At 36.5% G+C, this 14,329-nt stretch overlaps 1 protein-coding gene across 3 annotated transcripts in view; it reads right to left on the reverse strand.

Annotated features, from left to right (window-relative positions):
* Calcrl (calcitonin receptor like receptor) overlaps positions 1-14,329 on the reverse strand; it is an 87,006-nt gene that overhangs the window by 14,094 nt on the left and 58,583 nt on the right. For all 3 annotated transcript variants that reach the window (XM_034496375.2, XM_034496374.2, XM_076928964.1), the window contains 4 exons: positions 3,530-3,656; positions 1,724-1,877; positions 231-291; positions 84-150 (listed from right to left, as the gene is read on the reverse strand). In XM_034496375.2, the coding sequence (XP_034352266.1) occupies positions 84-150; positions 231-291; positions 1,724-1,877; positions 3,530-3,656 (409 nt within the window). The remainder of the gene's footprint in view (positions 1-83; positions 151-230; positions 292-1,723; positions 1,878-3,529; positions 3,657-14,329) is intronic.

The raw sequence follows: 14,329 nt of genomic DNA on the forward strand, positions 1-14,329 counted from the left end.
AGCGCAACAACCCTGAGTGAGGTTGGAGAGGAGATTCAGGAAATCAGAGCAACAGTGAGAAGCTGAGAGTTTTAGTTACATACCAGTAAAGCAGCACAGATCGGACCATGGATAATGTAGAGGAGATGAGTGTCTGAGCTGATCCAGCAACTAGGGGATAAAGTGAAGATATTTGAAAGATTTTCATTTCACTTAGTTCTAATGGGAGTCACAAATGGAAAATGTCTTACTTGTCATTGTAATACAAGCTTCTGGCAATGGCGTGGATGCAGGCAGGAACCAGGGGGAACCCTACAAATAAAGCAAAACCAAATGAATGGGTCATTTTCCTTATTGAAAGGGATTTTCAAAGAAGAAAAATCAAAAAGAGAAACAAAAAGAAAAGAAAGAAGAGATAACTTAGTAGCCAAAACTAACTATGCCTATGCTTACTGTGTAATTGCATATGTACAGTCAAGAGGTAAGTGTGACCAAACTACCAAGTGTGAATATCACATATCATTTTGGATCAGTAAGATTCCAGAGATTAATCCATTCTGTGCTGCCTAAGTCACAATCCTTGGCAGAATTTTTTAATTCATATAATTTCCGTGGGATGAAATTGACTAATATTTAATGTCAAATGTTGGGAAATATTGAGACTGATAATTATTTCTATGGTAGAAGACAGATTCACAGTAAGCCATTTTCTGAAGAAAAAAAAGAAAAATATGTTCCTTATACCAAGATTTCTGCATGCAATGAGGCTTTTAAATAAGATCTTGAAAGAACTGAAGTGAAGACATGTTTCATAGAGACAATCAGAATGCACTGACAATACAATATGTATACGTATCTACATAGTTCTTAAATCTATTGCAATATCTACAGCTTCATTTGATGGATAATAAAGAAATTAAATTTCTGTTTTATCCCTGGAAGTCAGTTCTACTAAATTCATTTACTATGTATCATATTCACATACACCAATCCAATGACCTTAAGAAACACAGAGTATTTTTCATAGCTTGTTTTGCGAGTTACACTATGCCAAGACAGTGTAAAAAGAAGTAGATTTTTTTTTCATACTTATGTTCAATTATTGACACCCCAAATTTTGACCATAAGATGACAGTTTAAGGAGATCTCAACAGGGCTGGATATGACAACACACATCTCCAATTCCAGTTCTCGGGAGGAAGATGTAGACAAATCTCTGTGATTTCAAACCTTTCTGATCTACATAGCAAGTTCTAAGCCAAAAAGACCCTGTCTCAAAAGCAAAAAAGAAAAGAAAGAAAAGCAAGAGAGAAAGAATGAGAGGGGGATCTCATAGAGGTGTTTTGTTTTGTTTTGTTTGTTTTGTTTTGTTTTGTTTTGTTTTGTTTTGTTTTGTTTTGTTGGAACTTCAAAGCTATTTAACACCATGTCTTCATTTTACACATGAAAAGAAGAGAGGACATTCAGAAGAGTCCAGAGACTAGATCCTTAATTTGTAAACTTAATTCTTTTGCTCTAGTCACTATACATTCATCTAGAATGAGCTTGTCATTGGAATATCAAAATATAAAAACACTAACACATTATTAATCAAAATGAGACTAGAGAAACCGTGAGCTTGTGACACTTTGCATATTTCAATATATGGCAATAAGGAAAGAATGATTGGTAATAAGTTGTGTGGCCTACAAGCAAAAAACCTTCTTAATCAGATAAATAAGCAGGTAATGACAATGGCACCTACCCCAGCCAAGAAAATAATACCACATCAAGTGCTGCTTCTCCGCAAACACAGCCACCACAATGAGTGTGTGCAGGTAAATGCCTTCACAGAGCATCCAAAAGTAGTTACAGCCCATCAGGTAAAGATGAATGAACTGAAACACTTTGCAGCTCACCTGTGAGGGGGAACAGTGGTTTCTTAGTTTAGGAAATCCACATAGGAAGCAAGTCATCTAGTTTATTTCAGAAACCATGGGATTTTCTTGTCCCACATACAAAAACGTGCACACTAGGGAATCTGGGTTACACAGTGTTCTTTTGAACACTCATCCCACGATGTTTCTAAAGTTATTAACTATGTGCTCTCTTAGTTCATAAGAATCATGTGATATTCCAAACAAAAAAAATTTCCCTCTGCTTACTGGGTATCTGTTTTTCTAATGAGTTCAAATTATTATTTATATTTATTTAGATTAAATATAAACAGTAGATACATACACCAGCGTACATCAGTTTTGATTCTGGTTTTCTGTCAGAAAAACTTTGGTAGTCTTATCAGTACTTAATTAAACATGTATTAATCCTTAGTAAGTTTTGTATCCCTCACCCCACAAGCATAAATAAATAAAATTTACTAAGTAATTCTCCAATGAACCTATGTATTGGAGAAAAAAATATACCTCAGAAAAAAATATTTCTGTGGAGGGCACTGTTAACATAATCGGAAAATACTTTTTTCCAAATAGTAAATTCACTATACTTTAATGTATACTTTGTCTATTAGATATATATCCTTGTGTTTCTGGTTACATAAGAGTCAGAAACTTGCTGTGTGTCTGTTTCAGCAAAACAGATTCTCCAAGAAAAATTCATTCTTAAATGGCAGAATGCCAGCCCGTGTTTCATAGTGCTAATTATATTCTGGCCTGTTTCCTCCCTCGATGACTTTAGAGAGAAGAACAAGCAAGATCAAACCACCAGGAAGCACATGTGCAAACAATGAGAGAAACTTTAGAACTTTGTAAATTACCCTGGAAATATGCATAAAGCACATACAAACGTGTTATTTATTAACCCATTTGGTGGAAATCCCTTTCCTTCTCTGATTTCAGTAACTAGATAACATAATTCAGAAAACACAACTTGTTCTCAAGAACACACACAAACACACCACACACATACACACACACACACACACACACACCCCACATCCATATCCAAAACTGAAGGTCTTGCCACAATGTCAAAGTAGCTGATTCTAAAAGTGTGAAGATTTCTTTTATATATACATATATTTGAATCCAAGTATAGTTTACATCATGGATAATTTATATACATATAAATTTTAACATATATTTTTAAACTATGGCTTACAGGAAGAAAAATGTATTGGTGCTTCTTGAAGCAATGATTGGTAGAACACTAACTTTATGTTAATGGAGTTTAACATTACTGTACATACATAGTATGTAAATCCTTATCTTACTGATTTTAATAATTTTTAATGTAAGCCTGATAGCAAACATTATTTAAGTTTCCCATTACATATATCTTTTCTTTAAGTACTCAGATGCAAAGACTGCTTTGGGTTAAACATTGTCTAGTCATAGTCTTATGGGCCGTCAGCATCAGGAGTCCATAGCCATGACATGAACTGAAGCTTTGGAACTATTGAAGAAAATTTACCTTTTTAGACTGCAACATAGCTATGCTTTCTGTATGTTTACATATACATTTATTTAATGATTCACATATTCTATATCAAAAACCACCCCCAACCCATGTCTCTTCCTGCTAATCTTCAAAGGTACAACTATGTTTTACTTACAGGATTTGTGGCCACTAAGGCCTGGTTGTTAGCCACTGCCGTGAGGTGAATGATTGTTACAATCGAATTACAAACAAATGAAAAGAACAGGTTTTTGTGCAATGTAATTCGTTGGCAACTTAGGCTCCTAGAAGGCAAAAGAAATACAATGTGTTGATATTATAAAAATGTTTCTACATTTTAATTAAACGTAATTTCAAATAAAGTACGCTTTCAATTCATAGAGGTCGTTCTAACTTTGGAAACCTTAATTTGTTTATCTATAATTTTCAGTTGATAAAAATTTTAATTGGGGAAAAGACCGGATGGAAATGAGTTGCTTTCACAGAAATATGAGGATGGGGGGTTGGGGAACTTGCCTGAGCAAACTCTACATTAATTTCTCTTTAATTCTGAACACAATTAATATCTAATCTATGCTGCAAGAGGCGGTTGAGATTCGGTGAAGCTACATAATCAAAACCATGCCAACGACGAACTTGAATACTTCAGTTTACCTAAGACTCCCACACAGGTAAATTGCCCCTAACTAAACTACCCAGTCTGCTTTGTTTAAACAGTCCAGACACGTTTGTTGAACTGATAATGACTATACTTATATCGACCAGTCACGGGAAATATATAATTGCCTTTATACTAGCTACATGGATGAAAATTAGAAATCACTGTTTTTCTGATTGATCCAGATGTCTTCGAGATATAAAAAGAAGCTGACCTTTTACCATTTATATAAAACAAAAAAGACCTGGCCCGGGGAGGTCATACATAGTAGATTTCAGAATGATGTCATTGCCATTGAATGAATGAGCTTCTCAGATTTAATCCTCAGTCACTCTTAGATTTTTAGTGCATGACTTCCTTACCCCTATTCAAGTGAACATCCCAACACAGTTTCGTTCGTGAAGCAATTGAACACGGTTTTATTTGGGATTCCAGAGAAAAATGATAAAATGAAACCTACTTGAGGCCAACTGCTGACTGGCAATGTTAAACACATGGGTAGAAATGCGTGATACATCACTGCATTGCAGAAAATAAAACCTCATGTGCATTCTAGTAAAACTAACTCAGATAGTCTTTCTAGAGAAACCATCCTACACAAATCCCAAGATTTCTACTTTGAAAAATTGAGGTACAGTTTTTCACTTTCCTTTACCTTAAGAAAATCAGAGTGTGCTGAAATTTAGAATTAGAATGGGGAAATCAATGTTTTCCATGTTTAAAAACACAGTTCAGACCATTTGCCTTCTGAAATGTCTGTAGCTCTGAGATTCTATATACAAGCTACACTTTTTTAAAGAATGAGGAAGTCAAAATAACCCAAACTAATGATTACAGATTGCCAGTGTGTGCTCGGTGCTATTAGTGAAGACTTAGAAAAGTTTAATGGATGTGAAAGCTCTAAAAATAACCATTGGATGTAGTTGAGACAGTCGTTTAATAGCAGGTGTTTGCAGCCATCTGCAATCCATCAACATAGAAAGAATTACAACTCCTGGTTTCATAGTTCAGTCAGTGAACTTGACTTGATTTCACAGGGCGTGAGAGGAATTAGAGGAAGGCTCGGGTAAAGTCTGGCCTACAGAGTATTGATGATATTCCACAGAAAACGAGAATTTTTGAGAATTTTAAAGAGTACATTATTCTTGCCATTTAAAGCAATTTAACACTGAGAGACAGGCCTTTTTTTTTTTTTTTTCAATAAAATGACATGCAACATTGAAAGGCTGGCCTATTTTCTATACAATGGCATAGCAGTAACATGATTTTGATTATTAACAATGAAGATTGTTAACAATAAATAGAACAGGGCTACTTAATTCCTTCTTACAGTAACTAATATGATTGTAGTTATATCAATGTACACAACTGAAGCCAAAGCTGTCTTCATTAGCGGTCCTGCTATTCAGCTGAGCTCTTAAAACTGTTACAATAAAGTAGATCACTGTCAGATCAGCTCACTGTATGTTGTGACAATATACCCAGCTGTCTAATACTTTGGCCTATTGCTTTAATTTCTTTCATTTCTGCCTCTAAGCACTGCACAGATTAAACACGTGTAGACAGATGTTATCTGAGATACAGCTTCTTTCAGGCTCGTGGAAACAAAAGGACATAGATTTATACAGTGATTCGTATTGTTTCCTTCTAAACATAGTCATTAATCATGTAAGTAGATTGGTGCAGATAAAAAATCAACTTGTGAGACTTTTTAAATACAATTATTAAGCAAATCAATGCTTTGCTTAAAGAAACATGCTAAAATGTTGAGATATATACATATAAAATTTGTCCTGGAGACTACAGCATAACCACAGGACAGAAAATGTGTTTGGGGAGTCTGGATTGTTTCCATTCCATATTCTTTTCTGGTAACTATTTTAGAAATCATTTCAAGATGCCGTTTTTGTAAACAGAGCTATATAGGTAATTGGTGCAAGTGTGCCAATAGTATCATTCTAACATGTGATTTCAGCTGTCTATTGGAACAACTTTAACAGGTAGCAATTGAGTCAGCACACACAGTTCTGACGAGGTTTCTGAAACCCGAGCTCATCCTTGCAGTGTGCATTTGAGCAAGTTTGTAGCATCTAATCCTCATATCCCTCACCTATGATAGAGGGGTCATCATATCAAACCTTGAAGCTTATGTGTGACAAACCATGACATGTGTAGTACAACCTCTAACCTCTGGGAAACACTTATTGATGCTATTTATTGTTTTTTAGCACCACTAGCACATGATTAATTTTAATTACACAGTCAATAGTTTTTTGTACACAAATAAATAGCATTAAATTCTATCTCACCAATGGAGAAGTTAGAGAAAGGACCGAAGGAGCTGAAGAGGTTTGCAACCCCATAGGAAGAACAACAATATCAACAGACCAGACCCTCCAGAACTCCCAGGGACTAAACCACCAACCAAAGAGTACACATGGAGGAACCCATGGCTCCAGCTACATATGTAGCAGAGAATGGCCTTGTCAGGCATCAGTGAGAGGAGAGGCTCTTGGTCCTATGAAGGCTCAATGCCTCAGTGTAGGGGAATGCCAGGGCGGGGAGACTGGAGTGGGTAGGAGGGTTAAGGGATACCATCATAGAAGCAAGGGAAGGAGAAATGGGATAGGGGTTTCCAGAAGAGAAACAGGAAACAGAAAAAGGAGATAACCTTTGAAATGTAAATAAAGAAAATATCCAATAAAAGAAAAAATATGAAAAGAAAGAAAGAAAGAAAGAAAGAAAGAAAGAAAGAAAGAAAGAAAGAAAGAAAACTGGTTTAATAGTACAACAGTTTGTGTTTGGTTAGTTTCTATTGATGTAATGAAACTCCATGACCAAAAAGCAAGCTGGAGAGTAAAGGGTTTGTTTTTTTGTTTGTTTGTTTGTTTGTTTGTTTTTCAGTTCATACTTCCACACTGCTATTTATCACCAAAGTCAGGACAGGAACTCAAGCAGGGAAGAAACCTGGAGGCAGGGGCTGATGCAGAGGTCATGGAGGAGTGCTGCTTACTGGCTTGTTTCCCATGGCTTGTTCAGCCTGCACTCTTATAAATACCAGGACCACCAGCCCAGGGACAGCACCAACTGCAGTGGACTGGGCCCTCCCCCTACTGATCATTAAATTTTAAAATGCCTTGCAGCTTGATCTTCTCTCAATTGAGGCTCCTTCGGCTCTGATGAGTCTAGCTCTTGGTCAAGTATGTTTTTGCTACAACCACAGGAATTGAACATTCAGAAGATATTTCAATGCGGTGAAATGTCAATTGGTCAAACATCCTAAACTACCTTCCCAGGGAATTCCATCCTGTCTCTACAAATCTCCAAACCACTGTGTTCACTACCATGGCAATCCAACTTTGCTGTTCCATCTTCAAAATTTGGTAGACAATGTGATCAAAGATCTTGCGTTAATTTTCCATTTGGATTTGCTGGGTGAAAAGAAAATTTTAACCTACTTTTCTCAGTATTAATAATGATCAGCATAAAGTAAAGATGGATGGGACACAGTGGTACAACTGTGGCCTTGCCTGCAGGGCATTGCTTTCTCATTCCAGTTTGTCTAATTACTGAGGGCTCAGATCACCTCCTTTTAAAGCATTGGTCATGTATTTGATATGACAACTCATACCAATCTGAGCACTAGCAAAGATAATAGACAGAAAACAATGAATACACTAAAAGGATAGACTATATTTTGATCATTTGTCTATTGAATTAATTTATGCTGATCAGAAAGTCTGGGTTTTTGGGGTGTGTGTGTGTGTGTGTGTGTGTGTGTGTGTGTGTGTGTCAGGAGTAGACGATCTCTAACGAGGTTACTTGTGATCATCTAGATTCATTGAAAGATGTGTGTCTATTTTCATAGAATGCTTAATAAAAATTCCTGCCTGGAGTTGGCCCTCGTCCATCATCTCCTTCCTTCCACATCCTTGCTTATCAGGGCTGCCTCTTCAGTGATGTTCAGGCTACACAGAGAGCAGTGTTTTCATGTGGCTAGCCAGGATCTTCCAATCTGTGAACTGTCATACAAGTACTTTCCCTTGCCTGCTAATGGGCAAGAAATCATCAGGAGAGAAAACATTCTTTTGAATGTTTGTATTTCTTGCATTCCGGAAATAAGCAAAGACATTTTAGAGGCAAAATCAGTAGCAATAAAGTCACAGTTTAGTGAGTTTGTAATAGATCCCAGGCATGTACATAAGCAAACTAGAGTCATTATCTTAACAACCTCTTAAAATATCATTATCTTTTAATAAAATTGAAGAAAGTTATTCAAGGACATCCATGTAGTAGATGACCTATTGAACCAGAAAGTTTGGAGGAAGCAATGAGTTTTATTTACTTTATATCCAATTAGTAACTATTTGTTGTTTATCTGTTGGCCACTCTTTCTAGATTCTGGGGAAACAGTTGTGAACTGCTCAGAGCAAAAGCATAAGAGGTTATTTATATCACAGTGGGAAGCAAATAGACACATTAACTGATGTCATTCTTAATATTTGTGCTCTTCTTTAAAAAATTAAGATTGTGGCCAAAGTTAAATGGCATACTCAGGACTGGCCCAACCAAGAGACAATAGCAGAGACATAGATTTTAGGTAGAGAAGATGTCCTTAGTCATGAGTTGATGTTCTGAAAAGGAGGAGGAGAAGGAAGAGGAGGAAGAGTTGGGGGAGGAAAAGGAGGTGGAGGAGGAGAAGGAGGTGGAGGACCAGAGAGTGATAGCATAAGGCAACAGTGCACCCTTGCACAGGTAAAGAAAATTAAAGAGATCAATTTACAAAATATTTCCTTTATCCTGGAAAATTTTGCTCAATTGTTATTTTTATTTTTCTGCTTTCTAATGGAAAACTATATACACACACACACACACACACACACACACATATATATATATATATATATTACACACACATATATATATAATACACACACACATATATATATATATACTCTACTTTTTTAATTAACCTCATCTTCTTTAACATCTTAGTTTTTGACATCTGAGTAATCACCAACTAGAGTAGTAGTACAGTATCTAGTCTCTCAAAGGCTTTGTGTTTCCTAACTTCTAAAATGATGGTACAATTCTAAGGAGGGTTTACTTTGAGTTCCTCATACATAGTCACATCTGTGTGCACGGATTAAGAAAATAAATTATTTATGTCTGCAAGACTACAAAACCAGACCACAACATATATTCACTTCTGGGATAAAATTACTTTTATTATATGTTCTCTTTGAACTACAAAATTTTAATGCATTTAAATAACTGTATAGTTCTATGCCAAGCAATGGTTTACCAACTTAGTTAAAATAATTCTGTATCATTCTAATTTAGACACAATTAAATAACCCTTTGGTTTACTTTTTCAAAAAACTACATAAAATATATTTATAAAGAAGTTAATATTTATAAAACATCAATATATTCTTAACATAAATATGTAGCTTCAAATCATACAACTATTTCCTAAAAGAATCCCAATTTTCTAATGGTTATTTGCTTGTTTTCACACATGAGACTCTTCTCAGTTAGCCACTAGCAACAGTTATCTTAGAGTTGAAATTGTTTTTATTGAGCACAATTCACTGCTTCTTGCCCTACTTTGCCCTTATCCAAATCTTACTACTCTAGTGTAGAAATGCAATCTTATTACATAATTTAGTATATATTTTTAAGATTTTTTTGCAACCCTGACTCATATTATGTTATGTAATTGGTTTTAACTCACACAACATTCAATATAAGGAACACATTTTTTCAAAACCCTGATTAAACTATGACTTGGAGATAAATTGAGTATGAATTGATAAATAATACTAAGAGTAACATATTTAGGTAAACAATATGCATTGTTAAGCAAGAGGAAGAATAGGGTGCAAACATATGACATCAGTTAACCTAAATACATAAAACTTGCAAACAAATGATTAGATCACAAGAGTTTAGAAAACAAAGATGTGGTAGGTGGGCTTTGACAGGCATCAGTCACGTAACTCTAGATGACTGTGAACTCAGCTCTGGTCAAACTCCTGTACAGATCAAAGGCAAGGTCAAAAGTCCTTAACTGGGCCACATTTAAGTGATGGTTCTGGATTCCCAGCCAAGTTTATCAGACAAATTTGTATGTAAAACAAGACTCAACATAGGATTCCTGTGATTTTCAGGTATCTTAAAGGCCGAATCGTATATAATTTTTTGTAGGAATATAATGGCTATAAGGAAAAAACGATGCCCGCTTTAATTCAAGAGAAATGTGCAGACAAATAAAACAGAAGTTCACGACACTGACTGAAAATATTTATATGAATCTGGGAACAAAGTTAAGAACTTGGGTCACTCACCCTGAAACATATATGGACAAACCACATGAGCACATGCGTGAACACTGCAAGGCTATCTCGCTATGTTGAGAATGCTCACTCACAATGGGATCTTTTTTTTTTCCTGCTGTATTTTATTTGGAACTCATGTCAATAACCTAGAAGGATCATTTCTACCTGCTTGAAACTACGCAGCTTGCTTTAAAAGAAGTTAAAATTAGAATCTAAAATTTCAGCAGAGATGTTCTTTCAAGAAATCAAAGCAAATTGAAAAAAATTGAAAAAAAAAAAAAAAAAAAAAGACCTGCGTTTTCCCTGACAAGTCAGATAGATGCTGCATGCTCCCTTTTATGTGCAAGCCTTTTATCTGAGTTGAAAGTAAAAGGCAAGTTTGCTATGCTTTCAGCTTTTGCACAGTAATTAAAACATAATTTGTAACTAATTCCAGTAAAGTTTATTTATTTTTTTTTATCTAGAGAGTTCTGCTTTGTTTTTCTAAAGATTATTATGAGTAAGTCATTGCCTCCAAGGGCTTGGAAAACCCCAAAGTTATGGCTCTGTCTCTCCCCCCTCCCTTTCTGTTCTTTCTTTTATTCTCTTGCTCTGACTTTTTACTTTAATTGGCTCTAATATAAAACAAATCTATCTGGTGAACAGTATTTCATGTTCTCTGTTTCTAATTTAAAGCATGGATGAGTAGAGGACCGTTGTCTTCCCTTTCTAAACAAAAAATAACAAACAGTATCCTAAATCAACATTGTGTATAGTTCTGGGTTTTTATGAGGGTGGGTCAGTGATCCTTGATTACCAAAGTGGGGAAGAGAGCTTCCTCTACCAAAGACTAACTGAAGAAGGCTGCAATATAAGGAACTGGGTTAAGAGGCACAAAGAAAATGTTGCTGGATTTTTCTCCCACACAGTGATTTTGTCTAAAACATCAGCTCCTCTAGAAATTGTTTCCAGGTTATTTGGCATGAAACTAATAATTTCTATCATCCTTGACGGTCAATGAACATGCTTCATGCAGCATTTAAACCTAGGAATTTCTGAGGTACCCATTTTTTTTTCTATCTACAGTCTGCCATCTTATTTTCTTTGGATACTTATACAGATCAGAATTTAGAGTCCTGGTCTAATTGCTTTCTTTCTTGATGGAGAAAATAAAGACTAGAAAACCTCAAGGAATTTGTCAGAAGTTAAAGTTAAGGTACAGACAAGTCAGTCCTTGATGGAAACTGCAGAGCCTTTATGTCTTCATCCATCAAATGTTTATTGAGTGTCAATTTTTGTACAAGATACCATTCCAAGGCTTAGAGTGCGTGAAGAACCGAAACAAAGAAAATGGTTTCTGCTTGTCTTACTTGAGCTTTTGTCATATTTTACACAAACCCTATTTAATAACAAAAGAAAATTATTTTTGTTTTGTTTCATTTTGTTTCTTTCCATTCAAACTATAATTCAAGAATGTTCAAATCAAAGGAAATAGCTAAGTCAAACAGACAGATCATAGATTGAGAAGAACCAAGGAAAGTTAATTCTTTATTGGAAAATAAGTAAATGAAGGAAGGAATTAGCCTAAACAATATCTTATTCCTTCAGGTTTACAATTTCTACCTTTTGAAATTCCGTTCATCAAAGAAACATACTTTTCAGTGGCAATATCATATCACAAATCCCTGACTGGTGAGTCAGATGGATCCTTTCTTCCTTCATGTTCCTACAGGTCTTTGTAGCCCTGCATTAATACTTTTAAAAGTTGCTTGATTATAACACGTGGACAATGCTGGGTAATTACACAAATGTAGTTAGTCTGTGTTTCCAAGTTAATTAGTAACTCATTGGCTTCTGAACAGTTCATAAATGCCAGGTACTGTGTGAGTCTATGATGTGTAACAGTTTACTACAAGAAACATTCCACCTTGCAGGGAAGCTCCTCAAGCAGAAAGGTAAACAACTAGAAAGGCCTCAGGAAGTCCATGAAACTCACCATGTTCACTAGGCCCCCTCCATGACAGCTTAAGCAACAAAAAGAGTTCCTCTCAGACTAGTTGAAACTAAATTTCAAAGACCTTCAGAGAAAACAAGATGCAAAGAAGACTCTGAGATCATACCCAGTACTTGGAAAAATCAGAAACCAGCCCAACTACATGGAAGAGGTTTAGATCAAATGAGGCACCTGGAAGGGAAACTCTACAACCTGCCAAGCTGCCAAAAAGCTGTGCAATGTGCTCCAGGTTCCCAGCTTTGTGGGTTGTCACATATATTGATGTAGTCCTTGGTGAAGCAGCTGTTTGTCAGTCATTTCTGCTCCTGTCAGTAACTCCTCACCCATATTTCTGTAACTTCAATAAAAACTCATTGGTTCACCAAGTTGACTTCAGTGGTATCCATACTTTGCTCTGTCATGAGCTCTGTATCTGGGGGTGAGTAGATGTATATGAAGTGTCTCCCCAGGAAAAGTTTTGTTACACAAAGGTCTACAATGGCTCACTTTTTAAAAAGTTGAGCTTACTTAAAACCAGAATTGGACGAAGAGCATACTATTAGCATTGATATAAAGATTAAAATATAGTCCATGCTTTTAAACAGTCTTGCTCCATTTGTTAAAATTATATCCAGATACAAATGTGTGCCTGTAATACTAACTCACAATTAAAAGATGCTTGATAATTTTTAATAAAGTCCAGTAAATAAACAGTTCGTTATAATTTTAGTATAAAGATTAGATATAAGCAAAGTAACTATTTGCAGTCTTTTAATATTTTTATAGAGGCCAAGAATCAAATTTCTTAAATTGTTAGATGATTCATTTGATTTAACAAGATTTTAATTATATACATTATATAATTTTAAAAAAATTTTTATTGATTCTTTGTGAGATCCACATTATGTACCCCAATCCCACTCATCTCCCCATCCCTTCATATCCATCTTTCAACTCTGCAACCTCTCTACCCCCCCCCAAAAAAAAAGAAACATAAAAACTATCTTGCAGTGGAAACTGAAGTGTGTCATCATATGTCACCCTTTTGTCCACACATCTTTACTTGCAAATGCTCATTGCAATGAGTCATTGGTCTGGTTCGAGACCTCTGGCTTCTGATACACACTGTCAGTACATTATCCTCACTGGGGCTCCTCTCAGATAACCTGTTGTACCCTGTGTCATCGAGATCCTGCAGCTTTGGATCTGCAGGATTGGCCCTTTCACTTACTCCAGCATTTCATACCTGAGGTAGATGTTGGGGTGGGCCAACTCAAAGCACTGGATTTGAACCTGGATGATAGCTGAGTTGGCCAACTTACCAGCTTTCCCACAGTCACACACCCAGGACGAAGTCTCCAACACTACCCTGTCTAGCTCAACCAATGCTGCAGCCAGAGAAAGGTTGGGCCAGTCCTTTCATTCTCACACCCACAGACCACCTTGCCCAAGCCTTTGCCACCAGGGCTAGCTCTACTGTGCTTCCCAGGCAAGGTGCAGGGTCTGCTCTTCTGAGAGCTACAGCCACTGAGGGGCAGGGACAGTTCTCCCACCCTCATGACCTCGGACCAACTCTCTTGCTTGCTACAGGTAACAAGAGTCAAGGTGAGGGGTAGGGCATCTCTCCATCACCCACGCCACCTCACAGCAGAGGAATGACAGGGCCAGCTCTCTTGTGCTCATGTCCTTCAGGCTGGGTCACCACCAATCCCATCACCACGTTCAGCTCTACTATGCTGCCTATGCAAAGTTCAGGGCCCTTTCTAAAGTGCTGCAACTGACAGGAGGTGGGCCAGCCATTCAGAATGCCTTAGCCAGTGAGAGGTCAGGCTAGCTCTGCACAGCCCTTGGACATCAGCATGGTCCAGGCAGCAGCCCAGACCAAGATGTCTTTAGTAGTAATATGATTCATGGAAATTAACACAGACCCTTACTTCTGCATGGTCACAGACTCTGACATGACCCTCAGTGTCAGCACAAGCTATA

This window comes from Arvicanthis niloticus, chromosome 2 (assembly GCF_011762505.2).
Source record: "Arvicanthis niloticus isolate mArvNil1 chromosome 2, mArvNil1.pat.X, whole genome shotgun sequence".
NCBI classification, from domain to species: Eukaryota; Metazoa; Chordata; class Mammalia; order Rodentia; family Muridae; genus Arvicanthis; species Arvicanthis niloticus.